Genomic DNA, 20,431 nt, shown 5'->3' on the forward strand with positions numbered 1-20,431 from the left:
AGTGTAAAAACACCCTTTTGAATAAATATGTATTTCATAAATAAAATTATTTTACTTTTATTTTAGTTTCACTTTTTTTTTATTTTTGACCAAAGAGCGATTTCGCCTAAGAGGGTGGTCAAAAATAAAATAAAAGTGAAATTAAAGCTCGAAGTTTTATTTATAATTTTATCAAGAAATATCTACAAAAAAATAAATATAATTTATTTCATATCAACCATGTCGGGAATCGAACCCGAGACCTCTTGAATGGTAGGTAAGCGCGCTGACCATTACACCGCGAGGCTGACGAAAATACGCAACATAAAATAAATTTAAAAATTACGGTTTTGGTTTTATTTTTTTCGGAAAAATTTAAACTATATTTGTTTTTATTATTAACAATTATGTATTTTTATAAATTTTCGGTTTTCAGATTGTTTCTTTATCAGCCAATTTTTTTCATAAATAAGGAATGAACAATGAACAAGATGTATGAATGTGGAAGAAGCTAAAAAATGTATGCCAGAATAGACGTGTGTGGCGGTCCATTATCTCTGCCTACCCCTACAGGAAAATGGCGTGATGGTGGTAGTTGTAGTAGGAATGAACAATCTACGTCCACCGAGTCTATCGAGCAGTGCTTGAACTTAGGTGCCATATTAGCGCATATTGTCCCAAGATTTCATCCGTGCCATTCACTTGTACCTATCGGAAACGGGTCCGATTAGACCCGGTAGTATAGTAAATTATCAAATATCTGATAAGTAATTTTAATACGTCATTTTCATTATTCATAAAGGCGACATTTAAAGCTGGTTCTAATTTGACCCAACGCAAGTATTTTTCTGAGCCAGCGGGCTTTAAGAGTTAATAAAACTAATATATCAATTTGATTGAAACAATATCCGACATTAGCTCTTCATACAATTTGCCAAACTCTCGGTGGAAGGGTCAATGAAAACATTAAGTTAAATTCAGAAGGGTCGATGAAAACATTTAGTTAAATTCAGAAGGGTTAATGAAAACATCGAGTGAAATTCAGAAGGGTCAATGAAAACATTAAGTGAAATTCAGAGGGGTTAATAAAAACATTAAATTAAATTCAGAAGGGTCAATGAAAACATTTAGTCAAATTCAGAAGGGTCGATGAAAACATTAAGTGAAATTCAGAAGGGTCAATGAAAACATTAAGTGAAATTCAGAAGGGTCAATGAAAACATTAAGTTAAATTCAATTGAAATCGCGGTTTATGAAATCTAAAAAAAGAAATCCACTCGATTGTTGAGAAAAAAAATATTTTGTAACATGAGCAAAACCGATAGAAGGACCATTGGTCTTTAAAGCGGTTTTTGGGTGTGTGGAAGGAGTGCTTTAACTGAAGTATTAAATTGTCTCAGCGTAAGACTGATCACCTTACCTTCTGCATTTGACTCTGCATGATGCATTTGATTTAACAATGCAGTGCCTATGCACCACCCGGTGCGGATTCGGGTTTAATGATGATGAGATTCTTCCACAAATATGCACATTCAGACATCCACACACATCTCTTCGCTCTAGTAACGAGAGAACCCTTTTAATACCCTTTCATCGCTCTAATTTTCTTGCTTCCTCTTTCACAGTAGTAGCCGTAAATACACAGTAAATAATCTACTCATTAATGTTAGAACCGCTTCTTTATTTACATTTTAATGTTTACTGTCCTCTCCTCTCTTTATAATAAAGTGTAAATTTTTTAAGTTAATTTTTGTTTTAAATTGTTATGTAAAATTATAAGATTCTGTTAAAATATGTCCATGTACTTGTAATTTTCTTGAACTATCGTTTTGGGTACGTAGGAAGAAAATGTCTTAAGGCAATATGCCCGCCCTTATAATATAAATAAATACATATACATTATACATACAAATAAAAACTTTCGAACTTATTACATTATAGTTTTAGGGTTTTGAGTTTGGGATCAAGGTATTTTTTTATTTATCTTTAAAAAATTTATAAACATTTGTTCTTTGGAAATTAATGAATCGAAATTTGGAGAAAAGATATAAAACTTACTTCCTTAATATCTCGATAAATTTATTTCAAGCCTTAAATTCGGGATATCCACAAAAAATTTTTGGACATACCTACGTAGACTAAAATATTATTACAATTTAACATGAAAAACCTCGACTAGTTTTAGATTGATCGATATTTTATTGTTGGCATTAATAAATTACTGCCAATAATGTTTATAGCGTCGTAAATTATATTTTATTTCTCGTGATCAATATTTTTTCAAAGCTGTGGAATAATAACTTTTTGCAGTGCGCATTCTTTTTTGGATGAAAATCTTTTTCTAACAATATGATTTTTATTTGTGACTTTCTCCTTTCATAAGTTAATATTACAACGCCCACTTTGTATTTTTATTAGGCAATTATTTAAAAGAACTACAGCTTATATACTTTTTGGTGCAACCAGCCCTTAGAGATTCTACACCAGACTTCGTTCAGTATAGTATAATATGAGTTTCCTATTGAATTACCTCATTTTCTTTTAAAAATATCATAATTTCCCTATCGGCACCCAGTGGTGCATAGGGCAGATCTAAATTTGTTGCAACATAGGGTAAACATTTGTGAGAAGAGAATATCTAAGTCTAGGCATTTATTTAACACTTTATATACATATACAATTTATATACATATAAGGGCGGGCATATTGAGAAACCGTTCAGTTTGAAGAAAATTATAAGTTCATGGAAATATAGAATTTTACAATTTTATACAAAAATTAAAATTAAATTAAATTGTAAACAAATATTAAGAAAATAAAAATATCCAAAAATTAACACTTTACTATGAAGAGCGGAGAGGGGATGGGAAGGAAATAAAAAGGAAAAAGGAACAACTTAAATATTTAGATAGTGACATTTCAGTCTTGACTTAAATGTAAATAAAGAAGGCGTCTCTAACATTAGTGGGTAGATTATTCCACAATCGAGCAGCTAATACTGTGAAAGAGGAGACAAGAAAATTAGAGCGATGAAAGGGTATTAAAAGGGTTCTCTCGTTACTAGAACGAAGAGATAGTCCATGTTGTGATTGAGGTTGGAAGAGCTCTCTTAGATAATGGCATGTACAGGGCTTACGACCTATTATTGGCTGGTTTAAGTGGCCACTTTACACACTGTTTACACTTGTCGGCCTCGTGGAGTAGTGGTCAGCGCATTTGCTTACCATGCGAGAGGTCTCGGGTTCGATTCCCGACATGGTTAACATTAAATATTTCTTCCAAAAATGTGTTTTTAAACTAGGATATTTTATAGTCCCTGGACTGGCACCTAAAGCGTAAGACTGATCATTACCTTCATGTAACAAAAATGATCAAGATACGCTGCGATTGGTGTACCAACGCAGTGCCCTATTCACCATTAGGTGCGGAAAGGGAATGAAGATTACACACGGTTTAACATTCACCATTCTGCCTATGTTTAAACATCCACATTTCCTCAACTCTTCCATCTTGACTTTTGTGAAGCAAAAGAGCTGAAACCTTTATCATGTGGGTGAGATTCATCCGGCTTAAACACTTCACCTACTAGGCAACGCCTGAAAACAAAATTTAAATTTTATACTTCTTATACCAGTTTGCTTAATCAGCAATGCTTCGAGTATGTCCAAATGTTTGTAGACAGTATGGATTTCTTTTCTAGGTAGTTATTTAGATATTAATTTGTTGCAACAGAGAAAAAAAAAATGGGAAGGGGATATGGAAGTCTAGGCATTTACAGGGCTTACGACTCGTCATTGGCTGATTTAATGCAACAAATTTAGATGAAATATTGCAGATTAGAATTGCCTTCGAAAATAATATTTCACATCCTCTTCTGCCAGGAATTCAATCGGGCCCTCGAGCATGGTAGGCGGATACACTGCCCACTAATACCACGAAGCGGACTTATTTTCATTCGATTTCTGTTTTCAGGATTTACCCTTGACCCGAAAACATAAGTCTCGGGTTCCGATTCTATTTTACACAGAACTATATTCTTTATCCGCCCGGACACAGCAAATATGAAAATTGATTGACTTGATATAATGTATTACCACGCGATTCAATAAAAGTATTTTAGCTCCGTGCCTCATCGCTTAACGAATCTAAAGATTTGAGTATTTAACGGCGCTTAATTGATTTAGTCGATTCGTTTATTGTTAGTGGTCAAATCCCATTCAGCCTCTCCAATGAAGATTGGTTGCAATTTGCCGTTCGGCTACTGTTCTGTTACATTAAATGGTTAAATTATTAATAGCTGTTTATTTCTTCAGAGCTTTATTATTTTCAAACATCATCTGTCTGAATCGTAATTTTATAGCAACTTATTATTAAAACGTAGCTGACAAATCAATGCCGTACCGAAAATTAGAACACTCCGTCCCCTCGCTGAACTGTGTTTAATTAATATTAAAGCTGTAATTCCTGTTAAAACTCCCTCTAAGCTTTACGGGACAGAGATCCCCGGACTTTATAACAGCTGTGGGTGGTAGGGGCCGTGGGCGGCTTGTGAATTTTCTCTTAATACTTAAAATGAATCTGGTTGTGGTTCCGCGGTAGTTTTACGGACTCTTGATTATAGGGCTGAATCTTGCCCTGCCACAAATCCAACTTTTCGCTCTGTTATTTACAATTAATCATAGATATTTATAAATTTAGTCATAGGAACACAAATTAATATTTCTCAAATTGAAAAAAACAATATTTCACTTCACTATCCCGACTTACAGAAACTCTAAAGGGAGTGGCCAGTAAATAATATGCTTGTTACATAAAACAGTTTGTTTTCAATTATGGTACAGGTAAATAATTGTTACCTTTTTTAAATGTACAAAGTAGTCAGCATTTTTGCCCTTGTTTTTTATAATATAAATTTGTGTAAACCGCTTTATTTTTCAGTTATACCTCAACACCATACCATAATAGAAATGATTTTTTGTAACTGATTTAAATTAACACAGTTTTTGCTACCATTCGTGTAATCCCAATATGGTCATAAGCAAAAATGACAATATCCGACACAAGCCCTCAATACAACGGGCCAAACTCAGAGAGGGCTAATGAAAGCATTAAAGTTAGATTCAATAATTATCGCGGTTTATTAAGAAATATTTTTCAGAAAGCTTGTTTATATGGTCATAAGCAAAAATGACAATATCCGACACAAGCCCTCAATACAACGGGCCAAACTCAGAGAGGGCTAATGAAAGCATTAAAGTTAGATTCAATAATTATCGCGGTTTATTAAGAAATATTTTTCAGAAAGCTTGTTTATATGGTCATAAGCAAAAATGACAATATCCGACACAAGCCCTCAATACAACGGGCCAAACTCAGAGAGGGCTAATGAAAGCATTAAAGTTAGATTCAATAATTATCGCGGTTTATTAAGAAATATTTTTCAGAAAGCTTGTTTAGAGTCAAAATATTTTTTATGGTATTAGTGGAACGATAGGAAGACCCTTCGATTTGAAAACGTGCTTTCACCGTTTACCTCGTCATCAGGACTTCATCCGCACTTATTTTGTATAAAAATAATTATTTGCATTCAAATGATTTACCCAAATATTGCTAATTCGGGGCGATTTCAATGACTTGTATATAACTCATTAGAAAATGGGAATCAAGTTCTGATGTTTTTTATTTATTGATGATATTTTTTTTAATCTCCCGACTCCCGGAATGCCACTAAAATCTCCCAGAATGTATTGATGACTATTTGTTGCAGAATTCGTGAAGAAATGGAGTGGTGAACTTAATTATTTTTATTTAAATAAGAAAGTTCAGCGCTACGGGAATTTGAATATGAAAAATGTTTTCTTACATGCGGGAAATAATAAAAAATAACCGACTTTGAACTACGTCACAAGTTTACTTATTCTGATTCTGCACGCGGTGTAATAAAGAACAATTTTAAGATAATATGCCTAGTTGTGAGGTTGCTTTTCAAAATTATGTTTTGTACATATATTTATATTCTATGTTATTTTTTCTAAATAGCTCATTTGATTTTAGTTGTTTTTTTTGTTCTGTCTCCCGGATTTTCACTCGGTTGAGTTGGTTATCCTGACCACAGCCCAATTCTTTATCTTACATTTGTTTGTGCAAACCATTAGACCATAGGTTTTCTAACTTATTTCCCCTACCGCCCCCTTCGAGAGTGAAAATTTTTCTTGAGCTCTCAAAAAGCTTAACGCAAAGCATTTGTCGCTTTTGGTCCCAAATTTTCTCTGGGCCTCTCAACACCCCCCCCCCCCCCGGAGGCCTTCAGCGCTCTTCTTTGAGAAATACTGACTAACTAACAATTATTTGATTATTTGATCAACTCAACTTTAACGTAACTACGACTTATTTTTTGCATATCTACGTAATTGGCCCTAAATCCGACGATTGCATTAACCTGTGTATTCTTTCCCAGGTCCCGTGATGCCCATGGTTGGCGGGCAGCACCAGCAGTCCGGCATGGGCGTGCCCGTGCAGCTGCCGCCCGGACACGTGCTGCAGCAGGTGATGGACGAGGGCGGCAACGTGCGCCACGTGCTGCTGCCCCCGCAGCCCCCGCCCCACCTGCCGCCGCACCTGCAGCACCCGCCGCCCCAGCACCCGCCCCAGCACTACGTGAGTTCCCGCCCAAGAGATACATTTAAAAAGAAATTATGATGTGTATCGCATATTGTACTATGTTTACTAAATGGCCGGTCACCATTTCACTCCGGTCCGCAATAACGTATAATAAATAGACAAGTTACTTCTATACTTACTACACCTACATAAAATATAGCAAATCACGATACGCACGCTATCATTGTAAGAAGGGTGCTGTGCATATTCCCCTAGTTCATATGTATTTATATGTAACTCGTTACCATAGAAACAGCACTAGCCGGCAGCTGTAATTTTTTTTTAAAGTGCTTAAAAATATGACAAATGAGGAACTTCAGTAGTTTAAAAAAATAAATTATAAATGAAAAATATTTTCTTAGGCGCGGTAAAAATTAGAGCATTAAATTTTACGGCAAAGTTTCTTGAAAAAGTATGAAAAAAAATAATATTTTTTTAAAACTAACTATTTTGAACGATGTCACTAGTTCTTATGAGACAACCAATGATAAGAGAGTTGTGATAAATTTCCAGTTAACGGTAAGTCAACGGACCAATCGGCAGAACTGGTCGAGGAAGAAGCGGAAGAGAATTTGAGACGTCACATGCGGAGTAATTAAAAAAAATACGAAACAAAAGAAAGGAAGGCTGATCTGGGGTTACTCCGTGTGGATCCGCTGACGAAATGATTTTTTAGTACAGTCAACAAAAAAAAAATGTACCTATTTTCTTTTTCATTATTATTGTTTTTTTTTTTTTGAAGTGTAATTATACGGAGAGAATTTTCACGGGTACGCTTTTTTATTATTTTTTTTGTGGTACATAGAAAACTGTAATTGGCCTATAATTTTAGTTTATTTGTAAATATTGTTTTTTTTTGTAACATTTGTAATTTTTGTTTTCTTTTAATATATAAAATAAAAATAAATAAATAAAAGCATAAAAAAATATTTTAAAAACACTGAACTTCCTCATTGTAATTTCCTTGCGTAGGCAGACGCAATTTCTGTTTGCTAAATAGATTCATGTTTAGTATAAGATCACTAGATTAATTTTTTTCTACATAATTCCATGAATATCAAGCAATATCAAGTCTCGGGAGTTGTCTTGAATGTTCCTAAATGTCAAACACCGCCATGGGTGTCATGTTTAATATAAAGCCATTTTTCATGTTACAAAAGCTATTATGAAAATGTCTCTGCGGGAGGAAAGAAAAGACTCACATTTTGACAGCTGCTTTTTCCAGATTAAAATCTGCTGGAAACACATTTAGTTAACGTTTAGGGGTAGATTATGTGTATAATACAAGTTATTCTACGTCTCCTGTCAACGGGAATATCGATTTTTTTTTATGGTTTTGTCTGGCTCTTGTTACTACGCGAACTGTCAGACACTTTCAAGCGGAAACTTTTTGGCATCTGACGCGACAAAATTTGACGAATTACTTATTGTCGATTCATATCGAGCATGATTAATTGATATTCAATTAAATTTACTAGGTAATTTGAGAAAAATGTAAATCATGAAATTGCATTTAATGTAAAAACATACATTGGAATGGGGTACTGTCAGGCATGCAATATTTTAAAAATATAAATGTTTTATTTTATTTAGCTTATTTTAATTTTATTGTCTGTCTCGAAAAATTACGTGTCAAACGAATGTCGTGTTTCGAAAAATCGGTTCTCAATCGCTGTTTTTACAAAAAAACACCATATTTTTAACAGTGAATTTTAAGTACCCATGATATTTTTGGAAATATTTGGATAGGAACGATTGTATGGACGTATAAACAGAGAATAATAAAATCCAAGAAATTCTAAATTTGTCGCAACACATAGGGAAACTATTTTTGAGAAGGGATATGGAAACCTAGGCATTTACAGGGCTTATTACCTGTTTTTATCTTGTTTAAGTGGCTACTTTACACACTTGTAACATTAACCCTCAAAAATGTTCCCTTCTCAAAAATGTTTGTCTTTTCTGTTGCAACAAATTTAGATCTAAATAACTCCCTAGGAAGGAAATCCAGCTTGTCTGCAAACATTTAGACATACGCAAAACATTGTCCAATAATATCGTTTTGGGATTTTGGACATTTTATGTTTTTAGAACAAGGTCTTTAATTATTTTAAGCGAGACTCCGGGAAGTTATTGTTAGAATTTTAACTTTGATTGTTTAATGGAATGGGTTAGGAATAAGAATAGGTTAGGAGTGTCTTTTCGATGTTTTGCAGTTTGATCACAATTATTACAAAGATTTACCAACGTTTGTCGGTAGGCGACTCGAATTTGCGACGACTATTATTTGTAGAATGTTTTGACGCCAACACGAATGGTGATATGTTTCTTACAATGACAGCTGCAAATGTTTAACAAATATTCAAAGTATGCTATTAAAAATTGAAGTTGACTTCTTAGTCAGTTATAATCGAATCTTTGAGTACCTATGTACACTCTAATTACATATAATTGTATAATTTTAAAGGGGAAAATATATATGCCGACGACATAGGACTATTTTACAAAATCAAACTGACGCATTTACTAACAAAGACATAAACAATGACCTAACCATGCTGACTAAATGTACAAACATAAACTAACTTATACAAATTTTGAATCTAGAAAAATAAGTCATAAAATAGATGCTTACATAAACGAAGAACGACTTATTGAAATTAAACATGTTAAATATTTAGGACTAACAATAGACAGATAATTGACATGGACAAATCACATCAATAATTTAATTAGCAAAATAGCAACATTATCGAGTCTTTTTTCAAAACCAAAAACTTTGTTCCAAAAACGGAATAAAATCTTATGTATGAAGCCTATGTCAAATCTAAAATATGTTATATGCATATATGCAACTATGGGGAACAGGAAACCAAAATGCCATAAACAGACTACAACGACAACAAAATAAAATATTGAAGCTAGTATATATGACCTCCCTTATCTAACACCAACAAAAAATCTCGTAAAAAATATAAACAATTAAATGGCGATGAACTTTTTCAACTAGAATCTTTAAAACTTATTCATAAGTTAGCCACTGATATCATTGTAGATAAAGAACTAAAACTTGACATAATACAAGAATATCAGAACAATATCACATACAAGATTCCAAAACGCGATAAAGACAATCAACACTAATAAATTAGGGACGGAAATTATACAATAAACTACCAAACAAAACAAAAAAAAGACTCAGACGACCTTTACAAAAGATGTAAACAATATTATTGTCAACAACAGAGTATGATAAAAAATATTTTTTTTTTTGTAAAATCAATGTTATAATCCGTAAGGGTTAATTAATAAATTTTCAAACATTTAAAAAAAAAATAGAATGTCATGACATTGACAGAATCGTCATTATATTGTCATATGATCCTTACCCCGTCATTCAGTCTGACGATTTCCAGTGGACCGTATTATGCCAGCAGACGGTACGTACAGTTATTACAATCCTTATCGCAATCATGTTAGATAAAAGCTTTAATGCCCACTTAATCCAGATTCATAGATAGTGCGCAATGCTAAATATTTATGCAATATGCATCAGGCGCGTTCCAACCATACACACTGTGGATGCCGCGCATACCTTGAATATTTATAAATAATAATATGTATTTTATTATTTAAAAATATAAATTTAAAAAAAAAAATCTACGAATTTCCTTTAAATTATCGCAGGAAATTCAAATAATATTTACAGTATGTATACCTACCTTTATGTGTGCGTATTTCCCTTTTCAATGTACTGTATATCAACGTACCTTGGACTTGATATTATTCGGTATATACGCTCGAATCTGAATACCACTATTTATTTTTAGTCCAGTACTATTACTTCTTCTTCTTCTAGTGCCTTGCCGGGTCCCCCCGACGTTGGCGATCACTACAGCGAAAGCATATGTATTTGTCCTGCGCTAATTTTACATTTCGCAGCCAGGACGACTGCTTATTGATGTACTCGCCGTAGTGATTCCTGGGAAAATATGACCAGAGTGGTTTCCCGTTGCCTTCTCTGGTGGATTTTATGTCGGGGTTACCTTCCCTTAGCTGGTTGGTTTTGGTTTTGAGGCGCCAAAAACTCGCCTTTCATCCTCTCGTTATCTGCTGTGATCACACCGTTATAAGTGTGATCCCGTTGCCCGGGGTTCGCGACGTGGACGCTAACGAGTTGGACTAGTCAGTAGTGTTGCCGGTGGAATGCAACTGGGCGTTCACAGCATTCTATAGAATCACATCCTCCAGCAAGATGTGACTCACTGCGACCCTACTGACAGTTTGAACCCCAGTCCTATTACAAATGCTCGAATTTCCGCGCACGCGTATTATGGTTTGTCGTATTGTTCTACGAGACTCATAGAGATAAGAGCACCCAACTCGTGTAATGCAAAGAAAAAAAGACTTAGTACGTATCGCATAAGGTTTTAAATATATTATTATTGTAATTTGGCCAAAATTTAAGAACATTTCCGGTTTTTACTTTCCTAATGTTTACAGCTTCACAGCTAGACGCGCCTTTTCCTGTGCTCCGTAAATGTATAGAATTATAATGGAAAACTTGTATAGTATTATATATTCGTAATATAATACCTCAAGGGCACTTTACCTAAGTGATTCTTTGCAATATTGATTTTAGTTAAATATATACCTATATCTACCATCCAACCTACTGTAAGTACGAACATGATTATTTGCTGCCAGCATCCCTACTGATAATATTCACCGCACGCGCCTGATATAGCATTGCACTTCACTGTGTTCCATATTTTCTCCGGTCAAGAATTCTTCCGCAGCGGATTTGTGCTTGCGTTACTAGAAAATTCGTCTCGCGTATCGAATAAATAAGTAATGTCAGCCAATATTCCAGGCTAATGAATATTTGTTCATGAGTGATTAACAAAGCTTAAAACAATTTATATTAAAATATAAATAATATTTTTTGGAAACGTCAAGCTTTACCTAGCGGCGCAATTTCCAAGCTCTTCTTAGTTACAGGGATGCATTGATAGAAATACGTTTTTTAAATGTAATAAACGCGAGTAAATATTATTTTTGCATTTTTCAAAATCCAATGAAAAGAAATAAATGGACGAAATTATAAGGAATTTAAGGGAAGAATCTGATTGGGATCAGCCAAAAACGTTGACTGATACAAACATTTTTTATGTACCTCCAATAATGAGTATCCTCCAATTTTTGGTAGCATTTGGTTTATTTATACTAAGTGTTCGTTTTCGTTTCACTACTTTTACACATATTTTTCTCTATAGGGCATGTCTATGTATTAATATGTCAATGACCTCGATAATGAAGTGACAGTAATAGAATATTACTTATCGATTCGGTTCAAATTTCACATATCGTCGGCCTAACTCGCAAAACTCTCAAATCCCAAACTTACCCTTTTTTCAGGGGAGAAAAAAACTTCAGTACCTAGCGAATAGTTGTAGCAATTTTTTTTTCCATTTTTTTTAAAAGCTCAACTCTGTATGGATATACAAGTTTTACACACAGAGATTATTTGAAGACCTGACGGAAAATGCCAAATTATCATAATTGACCATTTGTGGATTTATGGGTTTTACAACTTTGGATAATGATATGAAAAATGAAATGATTGTCAACAAAGTGTTGCGCAAAACGTTCCCGGTAGTTTAAAGTGTTGTGAACCATATTAAGAATACAATTTTAAGTGTGAAACAGAACCAGAACCCTGGACCAGCGTTTTTGACCCGGTGGCTACTCTCAGGTAAAAATCCTGAAATAAAAAATCGAGTGAAGATTAATGGGCCTTATGGTGTACTGGTTAGTTCTTTTGCCTTCCATGAAATAAATAAAAGAAAAAAAAAATTTGTTTATTTTTTTATTTGGGAAAAAAACAACAGTCAATATAAATTTTCCACAGTGGTGTAAGCTATTTTTTTAATTTTTTTTTTAAAAGAAATATTTACGTTCTTATGATTTACCCAAATATTTAATTTTAAGGGCCATTTTCAACGAGTTGTAAATAACTCACTATTACAAAATGGGAATCAAGTTGGGGTAGAGTGGGATTCGAACCACAGACCTTTGGTCCGTGAGTCCGAGACACTAGCCACAGGACCACGACCCGAATTTTATTGATTAAGTACATTATCGGTATCAAAATAAAAGCAATCAAGAAATGTTAGGCACTTAGAAGTTTCAAATAAAATAAAAATACATATATTTATATACAGTAATAAAAATAAAGTAAATAAAAACAAGAAAAATTTAAAGTTTAAGAATAAGAAAAGAAAAAAGTTATATAAAAATAATGTAAAAGGTACAAAATATAATGATGAACATACGAGTACATACATATGTAATTACTGACATCGTAGTAATAATCGTATAATGCAATAAATAATATCGAGCCGCCCCATGTAATTTTATTGTTTTGTACACTATACATTCACTCTGCACATACAGCCATAAAAAATGCGAATTTTTAACAAAAGGTCTATCTATCCATCTTTAAAAAGTTTAAGAAACTGCTGTAACGCACAGATCTGGACCAAGGCTAGAGCAAACTATGCTATTATCCTTAAGAAGCTGCGCTTTGTTTCAGGCACGTTCGGTCGTGCCTTTACCTGATCTAATGGGTCTCCGAAGTAAAATTTATCTATGGCTACAGAGCCGCGGATAGCGCGCGTCCTGTCCTTACGCCTTCTGTCCTGTATCCTGTGTCCCCGGCTACTGGTGATGGCTGAAATAGCATAAGTAGCGTGAATTCATAATAAATATATAATAGCAATATCAACTGCTAAACGACCTTGATAATTTATAATAGTATTCATGTGAGAATTATTGTGTTATATTATTTCTGAATTCTGAATTGTAAAAATATCTCAAAAAAGAGTTTTCTTGCAAGTAGATGGAGTATCTCTATTGTCGCGTATCACAACGATCCCTACAAGCAGATTGTCAAAAATAACTTTCGGAGGATGTTTAAATTCTGAAAACATTTAAATTCGTAAGATTCGAGAAAAATTAGGACTTGCAAAAAAACTCCCGCCGTAAAAAACTAGAGTACAGTTCATAAAGACAATACTTGATAACAAGACGCAAATTACCGTGATCTCTTCGAGTGAAATGGAAGCCCTTATGATATATATAAATATATATATTTGGATCATTTATATATCGCCATTTTTGTGGAAATCACCTCAAGGGCGCTGTACAACAAATAAATATCCCAGCACGTCTTGCAGCTACAGAGCGCATGGACGATTGGGATTCTAGTTCCTCGTCTCCAATTATGATATATAGGAGCTAGATTACAGCACGTCTTGCATCTACAGAGCGCAAGTAAATTAAGTAATCTAGCCCCTATTTGCATTTTTATTTTAATTTTATGATTTGTGATGTCTATTAATAGTCTGGCTCCTCTTGAATGAGTTTTCAATAGTGATGAAATAAACAGTGATTTGGTCGGATACCGGATATTCGGCGAGCCCCTAAGCCGGATAGCCGGATGCCCGGCCGTCTAGTTTTTATTTGTATATATATTGACCTTGTTTAAGTAAAAGGCGGCTATCCACAAAAGTACAATTTTACAGGATGACCAAAAATCAGTTAAATCACCCCGGTACTCGAATTTCTCTCATAGCTGAAAATAAAATGTTTTAATTGGCATAAAAGAAATAGGTGTTAAAATATTTTCACTATATGTTTAATGATCATAAGTCGAACAATGAGTTGCATATCAATATGTTTTTTTAGTTTTCACCCTTTGCGCTTTATTTTTTTCTCCCAAACACTTTTTTGATCATTTTTTATTTGCGGGCTTAATTCGTGTTTACTAAATGCAAAGAAGTCAATTTTTCAAATAATGAAGGTTACTTCCCTTTTCCCGAACACAGTCGATATCAATAAATCAATTTGATTGATTGCGTTGACTTCATGATATTTTCGCAGTTTAATGAATATTGGGTATCCCCCGGATATTGAGATATTATCTGGTATCCGGCCGAATACTAAAGTTATGCCGGAAAGGCCGGATACCGGATATTTTTTTAACCTCTAGTTTTGTGTGGTTTTCTCTTTATTATGCAAATGCAGCGAAGTTCCTATAAAGGTCCCCATACGAAATTCACTCTTTTTTCCAATACAACTTAGATAAAGCCTAGAAATAAAATTCTTTTGTGAAATATAAATCTTATACATATTTTTTCAATTTAAAATTTGCAAAAAATCTGTATGTAAAGTTTTTAAACCCTACAAAAAACTCGAATGAATCGCCTTGAAAATTTTTGAAAGATTAGGGGATCACGTAACTTAATATACGGTGAATTCAGTGACATATTTATCACTGACGAATCCGCTTCTTAGTGTAGTGGTTAATGGGTTTACCTACCACGCCTAAGGTCCCGGGCTCAATTCCCGTTAAGGTCGACGTGAAATATTTATTTCGTAGAAGTTTTTCCCTCTGGACTGGCTCCTGTGGTGTGAGACTGATCAATGATCACCTTACCTCTATGTGTATTACGAACGTTCGCCGGTGCACTGCGATTGGTACGAGTGAAGTGCCCTACGCACCACTGGTTACGGATAAGGAAAATATGATGATGGTTCAAGCCTGTAGTCTGGTAAAACGCGCGAAAAATTAGGAAATTATACGATTTTGCTATTTTAAAACAAATGTTTTGTTTAATCGAGCAATAATAAAAAAATAAATATATATAAGATAAAAACAATAATTTTTAAAGGTATTTCTATTGAAAAATATATTTGAAAGTTTTATTTAACTAAAATATAATTACTTTTAAACCGGCAGATTACGCCATTTCAAATTTAGACTTAACTTAGGTATCTGGGATCTCAATAAAGATTAAGTATTGAACTAAAATTTGTTGCAATAATTTAAAGATAATAAATTTAACATGAAAGTGGCCGCAGCAAAATCTTATTTTTTTGTTTTTGAAAAGAAATACAAGCATTTTAAATCACATACATTTTTGTGACATTTTCCTTTATTTCTACGTAAAATGATGCCTTCGGTAATACTTTCTTTATAGAATTGTATTTTTTTTAAAGAGGATAGTTCTGGTTGTAATATTCAAGTTATAACAACATCTTATTAACATTTTTATGACCTTCATACCCGCCCTTATTGGTAGCGGAGCTCCATGTTCTTTTATAAAAACGAGTATTGTGCAGTGCGTATCAAAGGCCCATTTCACTCCACGGTAAAAATTTACACGGCACGTTAAAATAATATAGGGATTGATTTTTATTGTATGTACTGTGATTTTCAAAAAATATTTTTTGTTTATGTAATGCCAGGCAAACGCTCCAGCCGTTTCACCACGAGGCTGACTAATATCCAGTACATCCACTTGAATTCCCTTTGCAGGATTTTTACTCAAGATTTATTTTGGCTTAATATTTTTTTTAATACAAATAAATATCATACATTTCAATCCACTCCTATATTACCGTACTTTACGCATTCGGACGATACGTGTGAAATGGGCCATAGGGGAACGATGATTATGAATAATGACAAATTACTGAATAGCCATTGACATATAATACATAGACATGCCCTATGAAGTAAAATATTTTAAAAAGTAGTGATTCGAAAACGTACCCTACTGTTTAATTATACCAGGGATGCATTCAACGAGCATGCATATGCTACCAAAAATTGAAGGATGCTCATTTTTGGTACTTAAAAACTTTGTATTTTAACGTTAACAATTAACATTCGTTTTCGGTGGATCCCAATCAGGTTCTTTCCTCAAATTCCTTATAATTTCAACCCATTTATTACTTTTCACGGGATTTTTGGGAACGAAAAGATAATATTAGGGTAATTTCAAGGCAGCCTCCGTGGTGTAGTGATCAAGACGCTTGACTCACGCACGGAAGGTTCCGGGTTCGATTCCCGGTGAGAACACAAAAATTAAAATGTGATTTTTCTCAAGCCTGGGTGTTCTGTGATGTAATTCACCACTGTAATTGGGCCTCCTGGCCTGTTGTGGTGCAAAAATAAAAAATAAAATAACTCACGTTTATTATATTTTAAAAACGTATTTTTATCAGTGACCACTAACCAAGAAGAGCTGCCGCTAGGCGTAGTTTGACGTTTACTAAAATTTATATTTATATTTGAATATCAATTGTTTTTAGCTTTGTTAATCACTCGTGAACAAATATTTACCAATGAAAAGTCACACAACCCCTTTTACAATGTTTATCCGAAAGGTTTTTACACGCTTTCATAACACAAGCAGTCAAGCTAGAGGTCGAAGAACTATTGAATACGCCTTGGGCGTGACTGAGCGTTTGGGCATGAGTTAAGTGTCATCATTTTTGAGGGCTCAGGGTGCGTCTATGCATTAATTGGTCGATGTTGAATAGCAAAATAGCATTTCACACGCTAAACTAATGAACTTGGCCCCTTCTGACTCCTCCCTTTCGTACACCATCCTGTAGTAATGAGTCAGGGCTCAGGGCTCCTTGCCAGTCCAAGCTCCTTATTAGATCATCGCCTGTTGTTTGTATTTTTATTAAATGAATGTCTGAACTGTGCGCCGTTTTTTATTGACCATTGTGCTCACGTTTTGAATGTTACGTCCGTTAAAGCCGTGATTTACAGCGCGTGTTGACACAGTAATGGCAGCTCACTACTGAAAATAAACTCTTAATAAATCAAAATATACTGTTGCTAATGCTTACTAATTGAGTTACGGCGTATGATGTAGGTATGCCCGATCAAATTTGATGCTGTGTCGAAGAAATAACCCTACGTAATTCATTGTTTAAAAACTATGTATTTATATTACCATTTGTGCAATAATTATGAATCTTCTCTATCAACTTGACAGTGGTTAATTTGGGGATATTTATTTTTCTATGCGACTAATGTTTGCTTCATATATGGCCACATTGATGATTAACGTCGAGAAATATGAACACGTGAAATCAAACATGATGATTTTCTATAAAGTTTATATAAATATTGGAACATTGTTAAAAAATCACAAAGACAAAGTCCATAAATATAATAAATCTGGAATATACCAATTAAATTGTAATGATTGCGATTCAATCTACATTGGAAAAACTAAAAGAAACTTTAATATTAGAGTAAAAGAACACTTAGGATGCTTAAATAATTATAATTTTTCTGAATTCGCAAATCATCTCATAGAAAATAATCATAACTTCAATAAAGACACTGTATTAAAAGTACTTCATGTTGAAAATAAAATATTAAAATTAGACAACTTAGAAACCTTAGAAATTAAAAAAGCTATTCATAATAAGAAAACAATAATTAATAACCAAATTAACAATATTTCTTTTAGTCCTCTCCTGGCTTACTTCGAAAATAAAGATATCAAATTACCACCCATGTAAGAAAAAACCACTTGATTTATTGGGTCCACTTGTAGTATTTAGTGAACATGATAGAAATAAAATAAAAATGAATCAATTCATTAGTTACGTAAACCTTGACAAAGAAGCTTGTTTGCTTTGAAACCGGTCGGTGAAAAATAAAAATTAGTGGTTAAAAACAAAGTTGTTCTATTTATTTTATTATGATGATTTTCATTTAGAACATTATTGCTACCTTACCAAAACACTAAATTAGGTTGAATTGAACAAACCGTATTAGTTTTATTTCCGTTTTTGAAACAGTTTTATACACCATATGACGTTTAATCATCAGTGTGGCCATTATTATCATTTTTTGTATTTTTTATTTCAAAATACAAAAATGTACAATAACATAATTGTATTACCACGAGTAAGCAAACTCATTCTGGGATAGATACAATTAAAGATTATCAGATAAAAACATATTTAGTAAAACATAATTAAAACAAAAATGGACAAATCTAGTAAACCTTTTTAAAAACAATTTTTTCTTCTAAACATGTTCAATTATAGGTTACCGACGAAGATTCTTTAGATGGCCATGCAAAAATACTCATTTTCGTACACAAACATCGGTTTTTCCTTATAGGCAGTCGAAGATAACTCTGTTAACTTCCCATTGGCCCTGGGCCCCGATTACGATGGGAAATCACGATTGCCTTTAAATATGTTGTATGTTTATATAACCCCAGCTAGTTTAAACAAATATATAAATGGATAATAAGACAAAAGTTTGTAAATTTGTATGAAAATTGTAAGATTTTAAAAGCTGTCAACTCCATAAAATATTTCTAACTCGATTTCCTATCTGTATTCATAAGTTTTTGAAAAAAGAAAAAAGTGAAATGCATGCATGTTTAATTTTCAATTCGGAAAATTTGATCTTACTGTTTTAAAACATGTTTTTATAATGGGTTACTAACGAAGACACTTAAAAATTTTCTAAAAATCTGTATTCACATTTTCGTACAACGATTTTACTTTATGGGCATTTTAAGAAAACTCCGTTAAATTCCTATTGTAGTTGCCTCCTGAAATATATGATTGATTAATGTTTTTATTTTCTACGAACATTTTTTTTTCTTCTATTAATAAGTAAGTTCAGTGCCACGAGAAATATATCCAAATATAAAAAAATGTTTTCTTACAGGTGATAAAAAATAGAGAATTTAATTTTATGGTTGTGGAAGTTTCTCGAAAATGTATGAAAACATTAATGTAAATGTTTGAATTAAAATGAACTACGTCACAAGGTCCTACGAATCAACCAATGATTGAGTTGTTTTACCAGACTACAGCCTTAAAAGAAATAGTTTTTGCTGCTGAATTAGTTGGTCTTCCCAAAAACAGTGATTATGCACAGTGGCGGTTTTGCATTTAACCCCCTCATATAGTAAAGTTTCAGACAGACATTCCATTTCCAAGGCTTATAATCAAATAAAATCATATCTGTAAAGTAAAAGCCAACACAAAATCTTGTTGAACAGAAATACTTAACTTCAATATCAATGCATAAATGGCGCTTCCAACTCGCTTGTGGATGGGTTCTTGATTCGTAGCATATATACAAAAACCAAAAATGTTACCTGGTGTGGATATTCGCTAAATAAGCGTAATGGGGAATGTTGTAGTACCTACATAAAGTGGCCACTTAACCCAGCCAATGACAGGTCATAAGCTCTGTAAACGCTCGAATATCCATAATCCTGAATCTTGAATTTGAAAAAATTCTACCTCATCTCTGTAGGGATATAAAAAAAATAAAAAAAAGAAATATTTGCTTTCGAATGACGCATAACCTTTACCATTTTTTTCAAAACATTTAGTGCTCACTTTTTAATTCGAAAAAAACGGACAATCCTAATTTTAACACTTGATATATAAGTACATTCTAAATATATATTATGTATAAATGATAACAGTGAGTCGTGACTAAATTATTTTGTAGTGTTAATTCTTGCAAAAAATAATGCTTATTAAACACATACTTATATTTTTCTTGGAAATCAAGGTCACGTGCGTGCAATAAAATGTTATCAAGAATAAAAAATAAACCGTAGGTTTAACATTATTTTTAGCAATAACAATTCTGAGAAAGCGCGCATAGCTAATTCTGCCAACATATTTAAAAAAAGAACATCGGGCCGTGCAGCAAAACAATTTAAAATCTTAATTCTAGACATTTTATCTGCCGGTCTTGCAATAATACTCGTGTATAGAAATGAGGCGCCATTTTGTTGGTATTAATTCTAAATAAAATAAAAAATCGGGCTGTAATCCCGTGGTTGGTGTTGCGGACTCACGGATCAGAGGTCTGTGGTTAGAACTCCACTCTACCCCAACTTGATTACCATTTTCTAATAGTGAGTTATTTACC

At 33.3% G+C, this 20,431-nt stretch overlaps 1 protein-coding gene across 2 annotated transcripts in view; it reads left to right on the forward strand.

Annotated features, from left to right (window-relative positions):
- mtgo (miles to go) overlaps positions 1–20,431 on the forward strand; it is a 224,049-nt gene that overhangs the window by 183,556 nt on the left and 20,062 nt on the right. For both annotated transcript variants that reach the window (XM_088226689.1, XM_088226690.1), the window contains exon 3: positions 6,437–6,636. In XM_088226689.1, the coding sequence (XP_088082815.1) occupies positions 6,437–6,636 (200 nt within the window). The remainder of the gene's footprint in view (positions 1–6,436; positions 6,637–20,431) is intronic.

Source organism: Micrasema longulum, unplaced genomic scaffold, assembly GCF_059751315.1.
Source record: "Micrasema longulum isolate JH-2025_06_02 unplaced genomic scaffold, ASM5975131v1 h1tg000461l, whole genome shotgun sequence".
Taxonomy (NCBI): Eukaryota; Metazoa; Arthropoda; class Insecta; order Trichoptera; family Brachycentridae; genus Micrasema; species Micrasema longulum.